The sequence below is a fragment of the Neltuma alba genome, unplaced genomic scaffold (genome assembly GCF_004799145.2).
Source record: "Neltuma alba isolate B1F8T4 unplaced genomic scaffold, ASM479914v2 tig00010943_pilon, whole genome shotgun sequence".
In the NCBI taxonomy this organism is placed as follows: domain Eukaryota; kingdom Viridiplantae; phylum Streptophyta; class Magnoliopsida; order Fabales; family Fabaceae; genus Neltuma; species Neltuma alba.
In genome coordinates this window covers 24,593-44,163 of record NW_021635716.1, presented here as the reverse complement: position 1 = coordinate 44,163, position 19,571 = coordinate 24,593, and the positions used below count along the sequence as shown (strand labels likewise).

At 33.5% G+C, this 19,571-nt stretch overlaps 3 protein-coding genes across 5 annotated transcripts; 1 reads left to right on the top strand and 2 right to left on the bottom strand.

Moving 5' to 3' along the window:
* The first annotated feature begins 3,340 nt into the window (after positions 1-3,340).
* LOC114760173 (subtilisin-like protease SBT4.3) lies at positions 3,341-6,031 on the top strand. Its single transcript, XM_028949440.1, has 2 exons — positions 3,341-4,016; positions 4,464-6,031. The coding sequence occupies exons 1-2, from the start codon at positions 3,341-3,343 to the stop codon at positions 6,029-6,031; spliced, it is 2,244 nt and encodes a 747-aa protein (XP_028805273.1).
* Positions 6,032-9,212: 3,181 nt separating this feature from the next.
* LOC114760169 (mitochondrial fission 1 protein A-like) lies at positions 9,213-12,910 on the bottom strand. The gene is made up of 5 exons (XM_028949435.1): positions 12,709-12,910; positions 11,093-11,222; positions 10,717-10,838; positions 9,983-10,046; positions 9,213-9,533 (listed from the first exon to the last, which is right to left on the bottom strand). Exons 1-5 carry the CDS (start codon positions 12,808-12,810, stop codon positions 9,448-9,450), a joined length of 504 nt encoding a protein of 167 aa, XP_028805268.1. The 5' UTR covers positions 12,811-12,910; the 3' UTR covers positions 9,213-9,447.
* A 1,496-nt stretch (positions 12,911-14,406) lies between these two features.
* Positions 14,407-19,183, bottom strand: LOC114760167 (probable magnesium transporter NIPA6). 3 transcript variants are annotated; one of them, XM_028949433.1, is made up of 9 exons: positions 18,806-19,183; positions 18,651-18,707; positions 18,154-18,244; positions 17,871-18,031; positions 17,664-17,791; positions 17,130-17,267; positions 15,494-15,538; positions 15,232-15,352; positions 14,407-15,120 (listed from the first exon to the last, which is right to left on the bottom strand). In XM_028949433.1, exons 1-9 carry the CDS (start codon positions 18,933-18,935, stop codon positions 14,987-14,989), a joined length of 1,005 nt encoding a protein of 334 aa, XP_028805266.1. In that variant the 5' UTR covers positions 18,936-19,183; the 3' UTR covers positions 14,407-14,986. The 3 variants fall into 3 exon arrangements, with proteins under 3 accessions (XP_028805266.1, XP_028805265.1, XP_028805267.1); XM_028949432.1 differs by having other exon boundaries at positions 15,446-15,538; positions 18,806-19,180; XM_028949434.1 differs by having other exon boundaries at positions 15,446-15,538; positions 18,154-18,275; positions 18,806-18,824.
* Between the last annotated feature and the right edge of the window lie 388 nt (positions 19,184-19,571).

Below are 19,571 nucleotides of genomic sequence, written 5' to 3'. Positions count from 1 at the left end.
GGCAACTTCTATGCGAAGAGCACGAGTCTAAAATTTTGTTTTTTTTTTCCAATTGTATTTATCTTGTCCTAAATATAAAAGATGGATAAACTAATTTATAAAGATTAAGAAAATTTATTAAGTTTATTATTCATAAAAAATGTATGTTGGTTTTTTAAAATATCTCTTTAATTAATTGGAAACTATAGCATTATAGAAACCCTCTTAATAAGCACAACTAACAGGGATAGTTTGATGAGCAAATTAAAGATTTGGGAGACAAAATTAATTGATATTTTGATTTATATTTAAGATTAAAGCAAAACTCTCTAATAATTCTTATATTTAGCACCTGAACAAGTTTTCTTTTCAAGCTGCCAAAATAATTAAAATACCACATTCTTATAAAGGAAAAAAAAAAAAGAGACCGAATGAATTATTCGGCGTGCTTAAAAAGATTGTAATGTATCTTAAAAAGAGTGCTCGAAGCCTTGAAAGGGGAAAGCTTCAAAACGGAAACTAATTAAAATTTATATGTGATTAAAAATAGTTATATTTTATAATGAATCACTACTCGAAATTAATACTACGTATATCTTATTCTTAATATAAAAACTAATTGACTAATTTGAGTAAATTTAAAAAAACTAGTTAGGTTAGTTATTTGCAACAAAATAGGTATTATCTTTCTAAAAATACCCTTGCTAATCATATGTATTAGCCAAAAATATCATTTAATGAAATTTTTAACATGTCTAATTATTACAAGGACTATTTTAGGAGGAAAAATAGATAAGTATGAGAAATGAAGTAAATTAAAATCGTATATTTATAATCAAATTAAAAGTCAAACCAGCTCTTATATTAAAAAGCAAAGGTAGCATGATAATTGAGAAGAATTTTCATAAATAATTAGCAAACTTCACCATAACTTCACTCGTCTGCAGACTATTTTCACACATGCAATCATACACATGCACATGGGCACGGCACAGTACACATTTGAGTGTTAATTTTTTTGGTTATCCATTTCAGTGTTAAATTGAATATCTTTTAAATATGTTTTATTAATAAATATTCAATGTTTCACTCAAAAAATAAATATTTAATATTTAATAATTAGTATTATTGACTATTTCAGATCTGCACAGCGACCTAAATATATATTTCTAATTTGTTCATGAATCAAGGCTGTAAATATTCATGCATGAGTGGTGTTGGTCATTTTATAGATTCATTTTCTGAATTTAATGGCTAAATTATTTGTTAACAAATAAGAGATAATAAATGTGCTTGTAATTTACTCACCAAAAAAAAATGTTCTTCCAATTTAGTTGAAACATGTCACGAAGAGCAACAAAATTAACCATTCATTTATTGTTTCAGTCGTTCCGATACATAGAATGAACGTAATGCGAGTATTTACAGCGCGTAGAAAAGTGAATGGTTCATTAATATGCTTGCATATAGACAAAATTTAGGTGAATATTACTAAATACTTTTCTTTTATATGTAAATAATGTATTAAAAAACCATAAAAATTTAAGAAAAAACTTATAAATTTCAATATAATAAAAATATATGCCACATTGCTATTTTTTTCTTGAATACTATCTCCGGTGATTAATATAAGAACTTGTTTGATTTATATGTTGGTCTTAAATATAAGACCCTAATCCACTTGTCTTTCATATTTATCTATTTTTTTTAAAATAATCCTTGTAGTAATGATATTTCTAACTAATACACTTGACTAATAAGGATATTTCAGGAAAAACAATACATATTTATTATAAATAACTAACTTAAGTTAAGTTTGGATAAAATTATCTTTTAATTAAAAAAATTTTACACGGTATGTAGGCATTAAACAATTGGAGAAAATGTCTTAAGATAACCCAAACTTACATAAAGTTTCTACAATTAATACCATTTAGTTTTTAATATAAAAGCTAATTTGTCTCCCAAATTTATAATTTATTTTTCAAAGTATTTTTGTTGATTACACATGTTAAAAAAAATTCATCCAAAGATAATCATGATTAAAAAAATAGAACTTTAAGAAGATTAAATTATATTTGTTTTAAATAATAATTAATTTAACTAATCTTTTTCATATACTTAAATTAGTTAAATAATTTTTACATTTGGAATATAACGAGCAGAGGAAGTGTTATATTATCTGTTGTGACATGTTTGGACTAAAACTTGTATATGATTTGCTTGCAATAATGATATAACGAATCCCATTAATGGAGGCACTGATTTGAGAGGATTAATGGACCTCTCCTGTAAAACCGCCAACACTGCTCATGCTGTCCTCTGTCGTACATTCATATTTCATATCCGCATGTTGCTTCGTAAACTTTCGTGGGAATTCAAATATGGTAAGGTCTTTTTTGAAATAGCTTATAGATTATTTTTAATTATGATTTATAGAATATAAAAATAAGTATATATGTGTGTGTGAGAAGAGTTTTATCTCGAACCATGATTATAAATATTTGTATAAATAATACTAAAAAAAGCATCTATAAATTACTTCTAAATGAAAAATGCTAAATACTAATATTCTTATAAAAAATTATATAGAAATAAATCATATTGTACTAATTAATTTTTATCCCAACTTTAATTTTTTTTTAAAACTCAAATAGAATAAAAGTTATTTTTAACGATAACAATATATTCAAACAAGCCCATATGGTCTTCCACTCTCGATTTGGTTCTTTATTTAAACCCCCAAAAAAAAAAGTTTGGTCCTTTAAATTAATTAAAAAGTAAAAGATTAAAATAAATTAATTTCTATTGATGCTTAGCAAGTGACTTTCTATTCTTCATATAGAACAAAGAAAACAAAAATAACTGAGAACTTTAACTTCATTAAACATAAATATGAATAAACCTTGCAAAATACTGATTCTAGTTCTTAATATAAGAGTTAGATAACTAATTTAAAAATATAAAAAAAATTAGTTAAATTAGTTATTCATAACAAATGTGTGTTCACTTTTTTAAATTACCATTATTCAATTATATACATTAGAATTAAAACTACATACACTCATGTGAAAACAGTTTACAATTAATAAGGATATTTTTTAGATCACATTATATAAATTTGATATACAAAGTGAATTAGAATTTTATATTTAGAACTATCAACTAGCTCTTATATTTTCGGATATACAGAGATAGTTAGTCTCATTGAAATATAGAATATAGATATCTATATTTGAAATCCTCACCTTAACTAAAATTTTGTGTATCTCTTTTTTACTTCAAAATAAAATTTTACTCACGACTTGCACCATATATACCAGTAGCAGGGTCTCTTGTTCAAAACACGCACACATTCACAATGAACAAGCAGTATTGCAAAGCTTTCATTTCTCTGTTCTTCATTCTTCTTTCATTCCTCACACTTATTTCCTCAGTAACATGTGATGATACGAAGACTTACATCGTCTACTTGGGATCACTTCCTAAGCAATCATCTTCTTATTCTCCAACCTCACACCACCTCACAATTCTTCAACAAGTTATTGATGGAGCTGTCGTCAATGCAAGTTCTTGCTTGGTTCGAAGTTACAGTAAGAGCTTCAATGGCTTTGCTGCAAAACTCACCAGTGATCAAAGAGACAAGATAGCTGACATGGACGAGGTGGTCTCTGTGTTTGAAAGCAAAACTCTCAGAATTCAGACGACAAGATCATGGGACTTCATGGGATTCGTCGAGAAGGCTATAAAGCGAAACTCTTCAGCTGAGAGTGATGTTGTGGTCGGACTCATAGACACCGGAATATGGCCGGAGTCGGAGAGTTTCAGCGACGAAGGTCTCGGCGGTGTTCCTGAGAAATGGAGAGGGACTTGTGCTGGCGGCAAGAACTTCACCTGCAACAAGAAGATCGTTGGAGCTCGGTACTATCCTGTAACTAGTGATTCTGCCAGAGATGAAGAAGGCCATGGAACCCACACTGCCTCTATAGCAGCTGGGAACATAGTTCATGGAGTCAGCTTTTATGGGATAGCAAATGGTATGTGTTTCATATTTTCTTTTGTTTTGGCCTGAATGTATTTCATATTTTCATATGTCAAAAGAAAGTGAGCTCCCTTAAAAAAAAAAAAAAAGATTTTTGTGAATAATTTTTATTTTAAAAAACTTGCATACAATAACTTTGAGTCAAAATAATTCTTAACACCAAATACTTCCTCGATTCCTAATTATAAAATATCATTTATAGACTTGATCTTATAATTAGGGTCGGAAATAGTATATTGAAAGTGAACTACGAACCACTGAGGCAAACTAGTAGTCATATGGTCACGTGCCGATCTCAAATATTAAGCGTGCATGTATAAGTATTAACTAATTCAGATTATAAAACCGCAAATTACTTCAAACTTCATACAGCTAGAGTGATTCCTCTCACACACACTCATATATATGTATTTATATGTGTGATCTTGGAAAAATCCGACAGGTACAGCAAGAGGAGGAGTTCCTTCTGCGAGGATAGCTACCTATGCAGCTTGTGATAAACTAGGAAATTGTCCAGACGAAGATATCTTGTCTTCTTTTGATGACGCCATTTCAGATGGCGTTCACATCATTTCAGTGTCACTATCAAGCGCAGGTCCTAGGGATTTAACCGATGATCCAATAGCCATAGGATCTTTCCACGCTATGGAGAAAGGGATCCTCACCGTCCAAGCTGCCGGCAACTATGGTCCTTCATTTGGCTCAGTTTCAAGTGTGGCACCATGGATCCTAGCTGTAGCAGCAAGCACTACAGATCGTAAAATCATCGACAAACTTGTTCTTGGGAATGGACACACACTGATTGGGAATTCCATAAATGCTTTTGGTTCAAATGGTACGATGTTTCCTATAGCTAAGGTAAATGGTGATTCAAAAAGTTGTGCAAAAGATTTTCAAAGATTTTGTTCTTGTTTTGACACAAACCTGGTAAAAGGGAAGATTGTGCTGTGTCGTGATCGTCCTCTGTTTACGTTTAACTCTAATGCTAAGTCTCAAGGTATAGTTGGCGTCATCACAGCTTCACTTTTCCGAATTGAAGATGTCTCAGAAGTTGTGTCACTACCTTCATTAGACATTTCCAAAGACTCTTTCGACATTGTCGTGTCCTACATAAATTCAACCCACGATCCAAAAGCTGAGATAAAGAGGAGTGAGATTTGTGTAGATAAAATGGCTCCAAGAACAATTGATTTCTCTGCACGTGGGCCAAATTTCTATGTAGCAGAGATCTTAAAGCCGGATATAAGTGCTCCTGGAGTTGATATTTTGGCTGCATATTCACCTGTTGCACCTGTTTCAGAATTTGCAGATGAAAACAGATCTGTCAAATACAATTTTTTGTCAGGGACTTCCATGGCTTGCCCGCATGTTTCTGGAATAGCTGCATATTTGAAGACCCTTCATCCAGATTGGTCACCAGCGGCTATCAAATCAGCCATTTTAACAACAGCAAGACCTATGAAGAAAGCTTATTCTGATGATGCAATTGGTGAGTTTGAATATGGATCGGGGCACGTGGATCCAATACAAGCCAGTGATCCTGGGTTGGTTTATGACATATCTCAGAAAGATTATGTAGAAATGTTGTGCAATTTTGGCTATGACAGCTCTATGGTTAAGCAGATGTCTGGAGACAATAGCAGTTGTCCCAGATCTTCTCATAGAGACTTGGTCAAAAATCTGAATTATCCGCTAATGGGAGTTAATGTTAAGCCTTTTACGCCATTCAAGGTTCAGTTCAAGAGGACAGTGACAAATGTTGGATTTGCCAATTCAACCTACAAAGCAAGCATTATACCAGCATATTTGAGGTTGAATATTACAGTAAACCCTAAGGTTCTTTCCTTCAAATCGTTGAACGAGAAGAGGTCTTTCGTTGTTAGTATTACTAGCAAAAGGGGCTTCAAAAATCAAACGGCATGCACCTCATCATTGACATGGTCAGATGGGACCCACAAGGTGAGAAGCCCAATTGTTCTGATGTCGTTTAAGGAGCTCTTTTCTAGTTGAACAACTCAAGTTAGCAGGACTTGAATCTTTGTCCCAATAAAAACTGGCCAAGTTGAAAATCTGTAAGGCGTTTTATTTGTGTCTGTGAACTGTGTGATGTTACAAAAATCTTCAGCAGCGTAACATGGATCATATGTACTAAACTTGAATATGATTATCAATAAATGTAAGACCTCCTAGATCCCATCTTGAACTTGATATAGTTATCTTCAATGGTCTTGTTTGAGTATTTGGCACAAAATGCAAAAACAAACGCAAATATAAAGAGAGGCAAAGGGTTTTGTCAGGGAGTTCAATGTAGAGTACTAGCTATCCTGTAATTTTTTAACGGAGACTTGGTGAAAATCTAAATTATCCTTTACTAGGAGTTCAAGTTAAGCCTTTAATATTACTGCAAAGCCTCCAGCACTAACTTAGCAGACGCTGAATGGGAATAAATCTTTTTATCATTTATCCTATTGGAGAGGGCATCATTTAGGGGGTGTTTGGCAATTTCTTAAAAAGTACTTTTTGTAACCAAACCATAGTTTGGGCTAGATAATTGCTTAGGGGGTATTTGGCAACCTTCAAAAGTGCTTCTCAAAAGTACTTTTTTGCAAAATGAGGCAAACTCATTTACATATTTACTTCGTAAACTGTAAAAACACTTCTTAAATGGTTTAATTTCCATCCAAACATTCCCTTAGTATTTTTATCAAACTGTGGTTTGGGCCAAAACCTAACTTTCAAAACAAGCAGAATATTTTCACTTTTGGACAGAAATTTTGGGTCGTTGGCATCATCATTATACTCTGTTAGAAGTCACCCAACGGTATATGACAAATAACACCCTCATATTCAATTACAAGCTTTTTTCTCTGAAAATTCATTCCGCCTTTGCTAGCCTAAGGAAACATTTTAATCTTATATTTTATAAATATATATACATATATTAATCATTTATTAATTACATTTTTATATATTATTTATTATGTTGGCAAAAAAAATATATTATTAACAAATTTATTACTTCAAATAAAAATATATTATAAAATCCAGTGATGTACATGAAGCCCAAATGCTCGCTGAACCCGCCCGAGAAAAATTACCCTGCCCTGCCTAGCCCAAAAAAAAAAAGAGCCCAAAAAAGAATGGGCATCTTTAGACTGGGCATTTTATCGGCAGGGCTGAGCATCGAGCAAGACATGTTGCCCTACCCCATTTGGCCCTACTCGGATTATATATATTATAATTTATGAAATAATATTAATATATTACATTTCTTTACCAAAAAAAAAAAGTTATCTCCCCCCTCTTTGCAATTTAATTTATTATTGTCACATTTCTATTATTTTTTTCATTTTAGAGGATCTAATTCTTCTAAAGAAGCAATAGTATTTTGCTTTTAATTTGTTTTTCGTGAGTTTTATTGGGTATATCCTGTTGTGTGTTGCTGTTGTAATATTGGCTATTTATAAGTCAATCTTTTCCTCTATGCTATTAACAACTTTCTTTGTTAGAGAATGGAGTTTATACATTACATATTTGTATAAATCAACAATTTTAAATATTTATACAAAGATAGAAAACAAGATTGGGGTTGGAGCAGGGAAAGAAAATTGGGGTTTAATTATTTGAATTACATGTTTTATTTTTTATTTAATTTATATTCAGTTATTTTGTATTAATTTTTTATAAACAAGTTATATGATAGAAAGAAGTCTTTTAGTTGTATAGAATGCTAACTGCATTGTATGGCATAATAAATGTTTGCATATTAAAAGTGGTTATATTAAATTATTATAAGATTTTTTATTTTTCTTTTTACAATTATTTTCACCCTATTTTTATATGGTCTATATTATTCATGTTAGCCCATTGCTTCAGTTTTAATATCCTTTTACAATCCTTTAGGTAACATTTAATTTTTGTCACTTGAATGGATAATCAAGTTTCTATTACATCGCCATCCCCGACCCTCAATGGAATGTCTCAATGTACTTCAACCCCTCTTCAATTTTTTCAGATGTTTTATTCTTTTTTCAACTTTCTAGAGATTGATACAAACCGTTTGAATTTCAAGGCTTTAATTATAATCTTGAGAGTTGTTTGTTCTAAATAGATTATGAATATTATTTATTTGGATATTTGCTAACACTTGTTTCAAATTATTTCTGGATAATTTCAATATGTAAAAATGTAAAATTATAAAATGTATTTTTAGGCATGGACAAAAATTTTTTTACATGTGATATCAACAGGTCATCACTATTTGGGCAGCGAAGCCCGCCTTGCCTGTCCAAAATAGTTAGGGCTTCTATGAGTAGGGCCAGGCAACAGGCTGCAAAATGGAGCCCACTCATACTTCGAGCTGGGCATCGAGCAAAGGTCTTGTCCTGGCCAGCCCTCCCCATGTACACCCCCAATAAAATCTATCTTTTATGTAATTATCATATTAACTTGTATTCCTTTTAGTAATTTATATATATATAAAGTGTTTCTAATAATAACAACTATCCAAACACTCTCATTTTTTCAAAATCTATTCTCAAAAATAACTTTTTTATCAGAAGCTATTCTTTAAACTATTATTTGGTTTTATCCAAACACCCTCTTAAACAAGCTGCAATTGTTGTGGTGGGGTTTAAGCATCCAAAATTTCAGGGGTATTGAACACCTCCAACTATAAATGCAGGCCATTGTTATGAACACAAACACTGAGAGAAAACCCAATCCTAAAGACTAACCTATAAGAAAAGAAAATCTCTTAAACTTATCAATCACACCACACCTAGATGCACTTCACTTGACCTCTTGCTGTTCAGAACCATCCATGGGTAGCTCTCTACATAAACATGGGAATTTTAACAAAAACACCAATGTCATGAATACAAACACAAAAAGACAGTCTAATCTCCAAAAAACTAGTCTATTAGGAAGAAAAGTCCTTTAAACTTATCAAGTACAATACACTTGTGAGGCTCTCAACATGGGACTCATAACAGTCCTCCCCATCTGAACCAGGAACATAAATTTATTAACAGGGGATCTTCTAGTTCATTGCCAAAGTAAATTTCCCGACATGGCCGTGAATCGTTGCAACACCCACACAAGGATGCAGGTATTCAGTGATTTGCTCCCGTTCATTAGATAGCAAGAAAGCATATGAATGAATCAAATACCACCGACCAGATTGACAGAATTAAAAGAAAGGGAGTAAAATGACAATTGAAAGCAAATATTAGGGACTAAAAGTATACGTTGCCAAATGTAAAAGAAAACATCTATACACATACACCAAACACATATCTCAACAGAAGGATCAATCTCACATCGAGAGCATACATATCAGCTGTTCCGCCTCTTATTGAGTATGAAGCAGAAAGCGGTGGTTGATATTACATTTCTTGAACATTGAGTGAATGAAAAGGACACTGTCACTTCTTTCTTGATACTGCTGCTGCGATCCCACCTGCTACCAGTCCTGCAGCAGTTGCAGCGATGCCAAGGCCAATGACACCATCTACAATATATGAGGGAAAAGGCAAAAAATGACAAAATCAGTGCTGAAATCAAATCAATAACAAGAAACCCTCACTTTTACTCCCAGAAATTTTCATGTACTTCTTGCAGGGCAGAGTTGTCTTGATGCAAGAAGCCAAAACTAAAGAGGATCAGAATAACAAGTGTCTGAGAAAAGTCCCTGAATGAGGAGCCTTAACATTAGTGAATTATAGTTGGCTCCTTGCACAACCAGCTTGCACAATATATCTATGTAAGAATTTTTCCCTATGGCTCTAGAGCCACCAAACCATAAATGTAAGAGAATGAGGTAGAGCATAACAAATATTATTGCCTAGGAAGGGGATTGTCTGCCACAAAACTTCAGGACACCCTAGATCACGATACCATCACCAAACTGATAAGAAACGCAGGAAATGTTTAAGGAAACATTGGTAATTGTGGGAGAACCTTTTGTGATCCGGTCTTCAATTATCTTCTTGAGCGTCACTGCCTGCCTCCAGTCAGGAGCAATCTATAAAACAAAGATGTTGTCAAAGCAATGGTCAAAATTCAGTAAAAGGAACTGGTAAAAAGCACTAGACAACATCTTCAAGTTGAAGGAAATATTTACTAGACTTTTCTGCCAAATTTGGAAGTAAAAGATAACATAATACCATCAAACCACTCAAAATTACACACAAATTCTGCCAGACTTTCCCTCATAACTTTCAAGATTTATGTATCCAACTTCAGTATTTGAGAAGAGAACAAATTCAGAAATGCGTATATTTATTCTGGTCACAGATGATATAAAATAGTAATGAACTAGTGCCAACCAAACAGTAGGGGTTCAAAACAAAGCTTCTGTGGCAGATAATTTAAAGTTAAATTCAGCAGACATATCAAAAATGGAAACAACCAATTACAGTACAAGCAACAGTTGTTGAGAATTCCTAGGTAAATGAATATTTTGCATTGATAGAAATCAGATTCTTTCACAATCGATGAAGGCAGGTATTTTAAGCAAGATAATTCAAGATAAAGATGGCAGTTATACATTTACACATTAAAAATCTCTAAAGGATTTACAAACCAGACAACGGAGTTCAAATCGGCCAAGAAGAAAACAAAAATTTTAGAGGGGCTTAAAGAGCAGCCATTTTCCTAGATTAATTAGCAACTCTGGAGTCAGAAGGCCATACCAATAGGCATCTATCCACAAGATCCCTACTCCTTGAATAATCACCACTTCTGTAATACCCAACAGCCAAAAGATATAGCCTCTCCCTCTGTAGCAGTGGGTCAGTTGTACCAGGTAAAGATGCTGCCATATACATGATATCATATGGTTAACCTATGTTGCGAGAATAAACACAAGTATATATAAATCTATGAAAGCAGAATGGCTCAATAAGAATATTCATTCATTTGAAATCAAATTATGCAGACTTCCTTGTTAAAAACCTAAAGGGCAATGACTCTTAAGTGGGTGTATGTGCATGCACGCACGTCAGCAAGTGAATGAATTGTCTGGGTGAATGCCTAGTGGACATTAAGTCATAGATTTAAGTAAGCTACCTTCAAGCATTGCTATCCCACGTTGTACATCTTCTGGTCGTCTCGAGTGAACAAGGGCCCATGATAAACGCAAGAGACATTCTTTCATAAATTCATCTGAGCCAGCATCAGCAACCTCTCTTTCACATGCCTGCAGATACATTTAGAAAGCATACGAGGTAACCGATAAGAAAAAAGCCGGTAGAAAAATACGTAGTGCCATCAACAAATACATGCTGGATAACGTATAGTCGAAAAGGAAATTTGAGAATAACACGCTTCAAATGAAATTCAATGTGAGAAAAGGAAAGCAAAAGAAAAGTATGGTGGTAAGATAAATTGATATTCTCTTCAGCGGGCACAGGCTGACACAGCATATTCAACAAAATTTGACTGTTACAAGTAACTCATGTAGCATTATGTTTCCTTTATTATGATCTGGAAATCAACAAAAGTATAGTAGGAGATGTAGAAATGGAGAACACAAATAACAATAAGCACTACCAGAAAGATTAAAAATATGACATATACAGGGACAGTAAAAACTCAAACCAGATTTCCCACAAGAGGTAGATACCTTAATGTTCTCCCAATATACACTAGTGGAAACTCTAAAGAAACAAAATTTATCCTCTCCAAATTTGAAAATTCGACTTACAAAGATGAGCTAGAAAATAAAGACATCCAAGATCTAAGTTCGATAAATTAGGAATTAGCTATAGAGAACGTTCTCTCAAGGTGAAATTATCTTCAGCGCTTTATTTTGAAGTTCATCAGTCATTCTAGGTTACGTCATAAGAAAAAAATAAAAAATGACGACATCCCTATTTATCCCACCTCATTAGCTGTTACTCCTCCTCCTTATTATAAGAGACAAATAACCGAATTACGTTGATAAAAAAAACAGTTAAAATTAGTTAAGAACAATCAATGTGTAAAAAGTATGATCTTTTTTCCAAAAATGCCCTCATTAATAAGGAGAGAGAGCATGAGAGAGAACAATTAAATTATTAAAAGAAAGAGAAGTGGGAAGGAGAGAGAGTGTGAGTTGGAGACAATAAATATGGGTAAAATGGGAAATCAACACAAAAAGTAGAGACAACTTTTAAGTGTCTCTTATATATAGGAACATGCCATAAGTATCAAATGTCTCTTATAATAAGGAACGGAGGGAGTATATGAAAAGCCAAAATTTCCCATTCAAATTATCTTTTGAGCTGAAAATAGCAAAAAATTAACGTCAATCCTTTATTCCTCATAGTAACACTTTTGAATACAACAAGTACCACCCTTATTCAATTAAATACCAGTAGGGGGGGAAAAAGCATAAAAAAAAAAAAAGAATGAAAGAAAAATACCCTTTACATCAGATGGAGGGAAATATAAAAAAAAAAAACTAATAAATTAAGAAAATACCCATTCCTGCATCTCCAGAAAACGACCAATAGCTTGAGAACTTCACTAACAAGACTTTAAAATCAGAACAAGCAAAGCACACGAACAGAGAATATCTAGATAGTAACACAGCAGAAATAGCATAGAAACCCAAACGCCTGATCGAATTCCCATTCAAATTAAAAAGAACAATAATTTAATCAATTGGTGGGTAGAGGCGGTGAAGAGAAGGATGAGCTTACAGCGACGATGTCAGGATCACACCAAGGAAGCTGATCTTTACCGGAAAAGAAGTTACCGATTGAGTCGATCATCATCCCAAGCTTGGCTTCCAGCTTAGCCATAAAACGAAGAAGGAACTGAACTCGTGAAAGTAGAAGGATGAAACTACCGGTCAAGGAGGGACGAGACTTAGCATCCAAGATAAATATCGAAGCTAAATTAAGATTTCGTAGTCCTGAAGTCCTTAAATTTTTAATATTTTAAAATATCTTGTGAGCGGGGTAACTTCTAAATTTTTATAATTATTTTCTTACCCCGGAGAAACAGTGTTTATTCCATTTTCACTCTGAAGATCATTCTCAGAAATCAGAATTACAAGACACGAAATTTGAGGGGAGGAGGAAGGAACGAGGAAATTGCCACGTTAGGCGCCTTTCCCAAAAACAAAGAAAGAAAGTCTCCTCCTTGGTATTTTCGAGGAAGCCTCATTGGTGCAATTATTATTATTATTATTATGATGGACAAAGTTTTTAGAAAAAATAACAAAAAAAACCATCAAATAGAAAAATTATAAATAAATACTCATAATAATATTAATATGAGTTTTGATAATAATAGTATGGATTTTAATAACAATTTTTGTAAACTGGTCCCTATGTGTAATTTTTTATTTCGACAGTTTTTTTTTTTGCTATTTTTCCAAGTTTTTATGTATTTTTCCTATTGTATCACTGTTTTTTTATTTATTGTATCACTGTTTTAAATATGAGACTTATGTTTAAAAGTCTTACATTTTAATTTTTATATATAAGTAGTTATTAAGTCATAAAATGACTAATATATTTTTATCTAAAATATCCTAATAAATACTCCTTCATTCAAAATTATAAAGCATTAATATAAGGCATTTTTTGTCTTCCACGGTGTGATGAATATGGATTCTTCAAAATTCTCCTAATTGGGGATTTAATTAATAGCGGTTTTTTTAATTGAGACATCCTATTAAATAAAGGCAAACATAAAAAGAATATGCAATTTTAAAGGCCATTAAACCATTTAATTGGGGTGTTTATCAGTTAAAAGTGCTTTGTAATTTTACATGGAGAGAATATATTGAAATTACTGTCTCATGCTTAAGGTGCATTCCATACGCATTAAATAACGACCAAGTTCAAGGTCAAAAAAAAAAAAAAACTAGTGACCAAGTTGAAAAAAATATTTAAAAACTTGATCACCCAGTTGCGTTTCCTTGTAACGTGCATCACCCTCAATTAAGAAATACAGTTTACGAATTAAGAAATTTAGTTTAAATTAATTAAAGATTTTAAAATTTTAAAATGAGTTAATAAAATATTTGATCTTCAAGTTTGCCTTGATTTTAGTTTTAATCCTTTAAATTTCAAATCATAAATTTTAGTGCCTCAAGTTTCTTTTTATTTATAACATTTATCCCTATAATCCAATAAAAACTTGAATAATTTTGCTTCTTGAGGGGCCAAAACCTATAGTTTAAAACTTGAAAGAACCAAAACCAAAATAAAGACAAATTTAAGAGAAGTTTGTATTAAACCTTTTAAAATTTTAAATTTATCATCTACAATGTTCATGATTAGATGCTGTTTAGTTATTTAAAAATTTGTTTGTTTATGAAATATCGAAGAAAAGGATATTTAAGGGGGTAAAACCAATTAATGGTTTAAACAAATGACCTTATTTTAGAGACTGTAGGAATGGGATCATTTTCACCAATAAAAATTTCTGTACGAGAAAGAATGTTTCTTTTTCACAAGGGGAGAAAACAATTAAAATGAACAGAAACTGTTTAATTCCCTGACCCTGCACACCTCAACACTTTACAAACAAATCCGTGGCAACTCTAGCCCTAACCACTTTTTTACTTCTTCAAAACAAGTCCTCTCATAATCCAGCTAGTCTTTAAACAAATCCAATAAATATTTTCCTTTTTCTCAAGGGAGGCAGACCTTCTCATCAGAACCCAGCAACTATGGACACACTGTACAAATAAGCAACTGACTGCAACATATCAGTTCTTGAATCATCTTCCAAACTAGGAAATCCATGACCCTTAATTCCTGAGATGCTCATTGATTATAAACAGAATGTGTTCAGGAATTTATCCATCAAACTTTGATTTCAGTAATACCTGAATTGCCAGGGGATATCATTACCATCTAATAGGCCTTTCCGTCGGATTCTCTAGAGTTCAGACTTTGCCTTCTTCCACCATGACTGAATGAACGAAAAAAACTCTATTACACCAGATGACAAAATCCTCATCTAATCTGATTCTTGCCTTCTTAAGCTCATAACCTCAGAAGGGGCCACATTTTCATCAGCTAGCTTAAATAATTCCCCATTGCCAGAAAAAAGTTGGGCAGATAATGAAGGTGATAAAAGTGCAGAATTGCTACCTGCAAATTTTCAACACATGCAGAGTGAAATGCAGTATATCAATCAAGGTCCAACAGAGTAGCATGACGATATTGGCAATAGAGTTGAGTGGTAGGATCAGATTTTCAGACCTCCAAAAGAAGGGCTTCTCTCATAGTCCTTGGACACCTGCAATAAAATGGTGCCAGCAAGAACAACAATAAATCCACATATGTCTGATGCAATATCTGCAACACTTTGGCCCTCCCAATCCTGTGAACACAAGGTGGTTTGATATTGAGCGAATGATTAAGATTTATATATCATGTATACTTCAACATCCTCAGCATAACGAGGTGGTAATACCTTAAACATTATTACACTGGCTAAGATTGTAAGCGTAGTGAACATTACATAATATATAGGAGACACAATTGCAGTGTTGAAGGTGTCAAGAGCCTGAAAAATTAGAACATTCCTTGTTAAACGAGGAATATTACTTCAAATGTAAGACTTCAAAGATAGTGAACTATACAAGTATAAATAAAGCAAATTTAACAAACAAATGCAAAAACATCATTTGCAGCAAGATATAACAAAAACCACAGAATAAATATTTGGGTTGGCTATTATTACCAGTGAAAGAATATTTATCAACAAAAATTTGCCTATCGTACATATATGTATATGCTAGAACTTATAACAGAATTAATCATGGACTTGGTTCAACTGAGGAGTGCCAGATTCGATCACATGACTATCGGGTGACACTATATTGCCTCATGGAGCTCCATCCTATGCTCAAGATCTCCAGGGCATTCAAGTGATCAAGTTTCCAGCACTGCCCTCGGGATCAAATTTCTGGCAACACCGGTTGGCTAGAGACCCAGATGTGATACCATTTAATACATGATGAACTGTATTTATGTTCTTAGAAGTATACCACATCCACAGCACACCCACTACACTAATCATATTTCCCTAATCATAGACTCCCCCTCCTAGGAGTTTACTAACTTCATAACCTCCCCCAATAACAGATCTAGTGGACATTGAAGCTTTTAAGTCCGTTCTTCTTGTCAATATTGTGTGCCTTCTATATTCAGTCTTCTTGTGCCTTGAGTTGTGACTTAAGTTCTACCATGACCTCACTTTGGCACCCATTAACTGGAAAAGTCTGCCAATGGTTCACATAGCAGTGCCGCAGTGCAGCGTCTTTGCATCTCAATATCCCTATTTTCTTTCGTTCCTAATTAACCTCGGCATTATGACTGGGTACAAAAGAGAAGGAAACAAAATCAGCTGCAATAATGACCTTTTTCTCAGACTTCACACCATAATTCTTCAGCCCACATTTTCAGTACAGGAGGGGTGTCCACAAATTCTTGCAAATTTAATCCACCCATCCCTCCCCCTGGGGAGTACTCCCAAACAACAAAACGAAAACAAAAACCAAAAAAAAAAAAAGGAAAAAAAACATTAAATTTGAACCACTTAATGGTAAGCTTTCACTACTGTAAATACACCCATTCCTATCAGTTATCCAGACAACCCCTCACCACAATATCAATGATGTGAATTATATCAATTATCAAGACTATCAAAAGCTTTCAGACTGAACTAGATACTTCATGTGCACTCATGCAAGAGAACTGATTCAATATTTATCACGCTCTAAAAACAAAGCACTTTGTAAAGAAAGATCAGGAAAATCATGCATCGTCAAATTTGTCTCCTTTTGCAGATCCTGCTTCCTTTATCTCTATAAGAGTGGAAATTATAATTTACACATATTTGTTCATTGTTATGGGAAGTTTCCAAAAGTGCAATATTGATATTACCTCTTTTTTGGTTCTTTACAATTACAACAGTAAGAGATTCCATCTTAAGGATTCCTCTAATGTCAGGACTACCACAAAAAGGTCATTAACAGTTAAGAAAATAGGTATATATTATATACAAGGCAAAAGAGCAGTTTCATTGGTTCAGAGAAGTTCCAAAAGCAGGCTAAGGCGACTGGACTTATTTCAAGGCACAGAGAGTAACTAACCTTATTGAGGTAATTCATTTGAGTAATGACGCATGTAACCACAACTAGCATAAAGAACCATGTTTCAGGGTAGATTAATTGATTCACCCCTTCAAATGTCAACTTCAATGAAGTTCCAAGGGCTTTAACGCTCATCACCTGAAAATTTGTAACAATTTCATATGGATCAGTCACAGAAACCAGGGGTGGTAAAGAAAGATTCGAACATGCAACTCATCCTTCCAGATTGAGTGCACATTGAGATGTATAAAAAACTCCAGACAGAGAACTCTAACGAATATTCAGCAGTCATTGGACCAGAGAAAGATTCTTCACATATACATCCCACTTTTCCCACAAAAATGGAGAGATGAGAGAGTCAAGGAGTAAAGAGACGTGACAAATTTGAGCCCTTGTAGTAACAAAAATTAATTTGCATACAGGTTAGGAATCTTTTTATGTAATGCTTTATCAGAACACAGGTGCCAAGATAATCAGATCACCTTGAAAATGAGATCAAGCCAGAAAACTGAGGAGATATTTTCAGTTACTTACAGAGAGAGAACCCATCAACGAACAAATGCCAGTAAAAATTAGCACATTGGTATGGCCACACCGTGGTGCAAAATGGAAAACCAAAATGAAGACCAATACTGCTACAGAGCACACATATACCAGAAATGCTGCAATGAAAGAAATACCAATGTTAATCAAGAACTATAAAATAATCAGCTTTGAATATAAACGGCACTGCATTATAACCTGGTTGGGTAGCCAAATTCCATATTTCCTGAACAGATGTGATAGTACGCTCCTCAGGTGCGTGAAGGACAATGACGACAGAACCAGCGATGCACATTACACAGCCCAACATTCCAAGTGGGTGCAGCCTCTCTTTCAAAATGAAGTGAGCCAAAACCGCACTAGAGGATAGCATTCATATTTCATATTCACACGTCAATGGAGAAGTAACAATGTTAATTTACAATGTAATACAAAACACTTTCAAATCTTAATTAAGGGTTAAAAAAAGTAAGGCAGCTACCTCACAATGATACTCAGTGCACCAAGCGGTGTAACTAGAACTGCTGGGGCAAATGCGTACGCAACAAAGTTTGCAACCTCTCCAACAATCACTAAATCACAAACCATACAATAACATAGATTCTGCTAGAAGTCAACAAAAGATTAAAAGCCCATGGCCATGATAATTACCTATTATAGTAAGTCATTAACAGCAGTAAAGATGAAATACTAGAAAAATAGCTTGGTTACTCATTTCCAAGCATAACCAAAGAGAATAAGCAATGCAATGACCTGGACAAGCATTGGAAAATGAGAGGGAGTACTAAATCCAGGCTCTAGTAAACAACGTAAATTGAAATTGGTTCAACTTTAACAAGCATCAAAATCAAGAAAATCTAATTAACATCACATAATTATTGGGTCAAATTAAAACCAATAAAGAAACAAGAAGAAAGTTCAGCTCAAATAACTAGGTTAGAAAAGAATAGAAATTCAGAAACATCATTAGGTGCTTACTTGTGACCATTCCTAACCACCAGAGAGGCTCCAACAGATAATAATACCCTCCAACACCTATAAGATAAGAAATGAAACCACGGATAACCAAAATAAGCACTTATCACCCAGTTAAAAAGAAAGGGAAAAAATAACGGGAAAAAATGCATATTCACCTGCTCTGACACCAGTAGCTGCAGCTGCTCTTCTGAGACCTTTCTTCTTAATGATAAAGCTTGCCCCAATGAACCCACTTGACGCCAGCGCTAAAATGACACCTTTCAGATTCTCCTTTGACATCCCCATGTCGTGAAGCCGTCAATTTGTTTCTGGATTTGGTATTTTCTTCTTCTTCTTCTCTTCCTCCTCATCGATTGACGATTAGCTCCAAAAAGAACTTGAGCTTTTCAGATCATCTTCGCTCGATTAGCGATTCCGGTCAGTCTTCTTTCCTTAGCAGTGAAAAGTTGTAAAAAAGATACGGTGAATATGCTGAAGCTGTGATACACCAAATGCCTGTGTGATCAAACCCGTATGGGCTCCACTTGCTTCTATAATTTTTTCTCACCAACCAAATTATATTGCCATCGAGAATGAACATAACTTCGGGTCAAACATCTGAAAGTCTGCGTAGCCCGCAAACAATGCAACGTGATCTGTTTACCCCCCCCCTTTTTTTTTTTTTGACCTGATGATCTGTTTACCTTCAATGCGCGAGAAATGTGAATTGCACAAAACTATATAACCAAACATTTTACCCCTTTTCACCAAAAGAGAAGATTCCTTTTTTTTTTGGCCAAAGATGAAATTTTTGAATATTGAACTGTTATATTTTTCATGGTTTATCAGTGTTCATTTCTACAATATATTATCTCCGGTTATTAATATAAAAACTAGTTGACTAATTTAAATAAATTATAAAAATTAATTAAGTTAGATATT

What these genes read in the sequence shown, in the direction of transcription:
- LOC114760167 (XM_028949432.1), bottom strand. Translation starts at nt 18,935, where the DNA reads ATGGGGATGTCAAAGGAGAATCTGAAAGGTGTCATTTTAGCGCTGGCG. An exon ending in GTGGTTAGGAATGGTCACAA is followed by an intron (nt 18,245 to 18,650) that starts GTAAGCACCTAA and finishes TTTGTGATTTAG; the next exon opens with TGATTGTTGGAGAGGTTGCA. An exon ending in GAATTTGGCTACCCAACCAG is followed by an intron (nt 17,792 to 17,870) that starts GTTATAATGCAG and finishes CTTTCATTGCAG; the next exon opens with CATTTCTGGTATATGTGTGC.
- LOC114760169 (XM_028949435.1), bottom strand. Translation starts at nt 12,810, where the DNA reads ATGGCTAAGCTGGAAGCCAAGCTTGGGATGATGATCGACTCAATCGGT. An exon ending in TTGTGGATAGATGCCTATTG is followed by an intron (nt 10,047 to 10,716) that starts GTATGGCCTTCT and finishes TTTGTTTTATAG; the next exon opens with ATTGCTCCTGACTGGAGGCA. An exon ending in TGAAGACCGGATCACAAAAG is followed by an intron (nt 9,534 to 9,982) that starts GTTCTCCCACAA and finishes CATATATTGTAG; the next exon opens with ATGGTGTCATTGGCCTTGGC.
- LOC114760173 (XM_028949440.1), top strand. Translation starts at nt 3,341, where the DNA reads ATGAACAAGCAGTATTGCAAAGCTTTCATTTCTCTGTTCTTCATTCTT. An exon ending in CTTTTATGGGATAGCAAATG is followed by an intron (nt 4,017 to 4,463) that starts GTATGTGTTTCA and finishes AAAATCCGACAG; the next exon opens with GTACAGCAAGAGGAGGAGTT.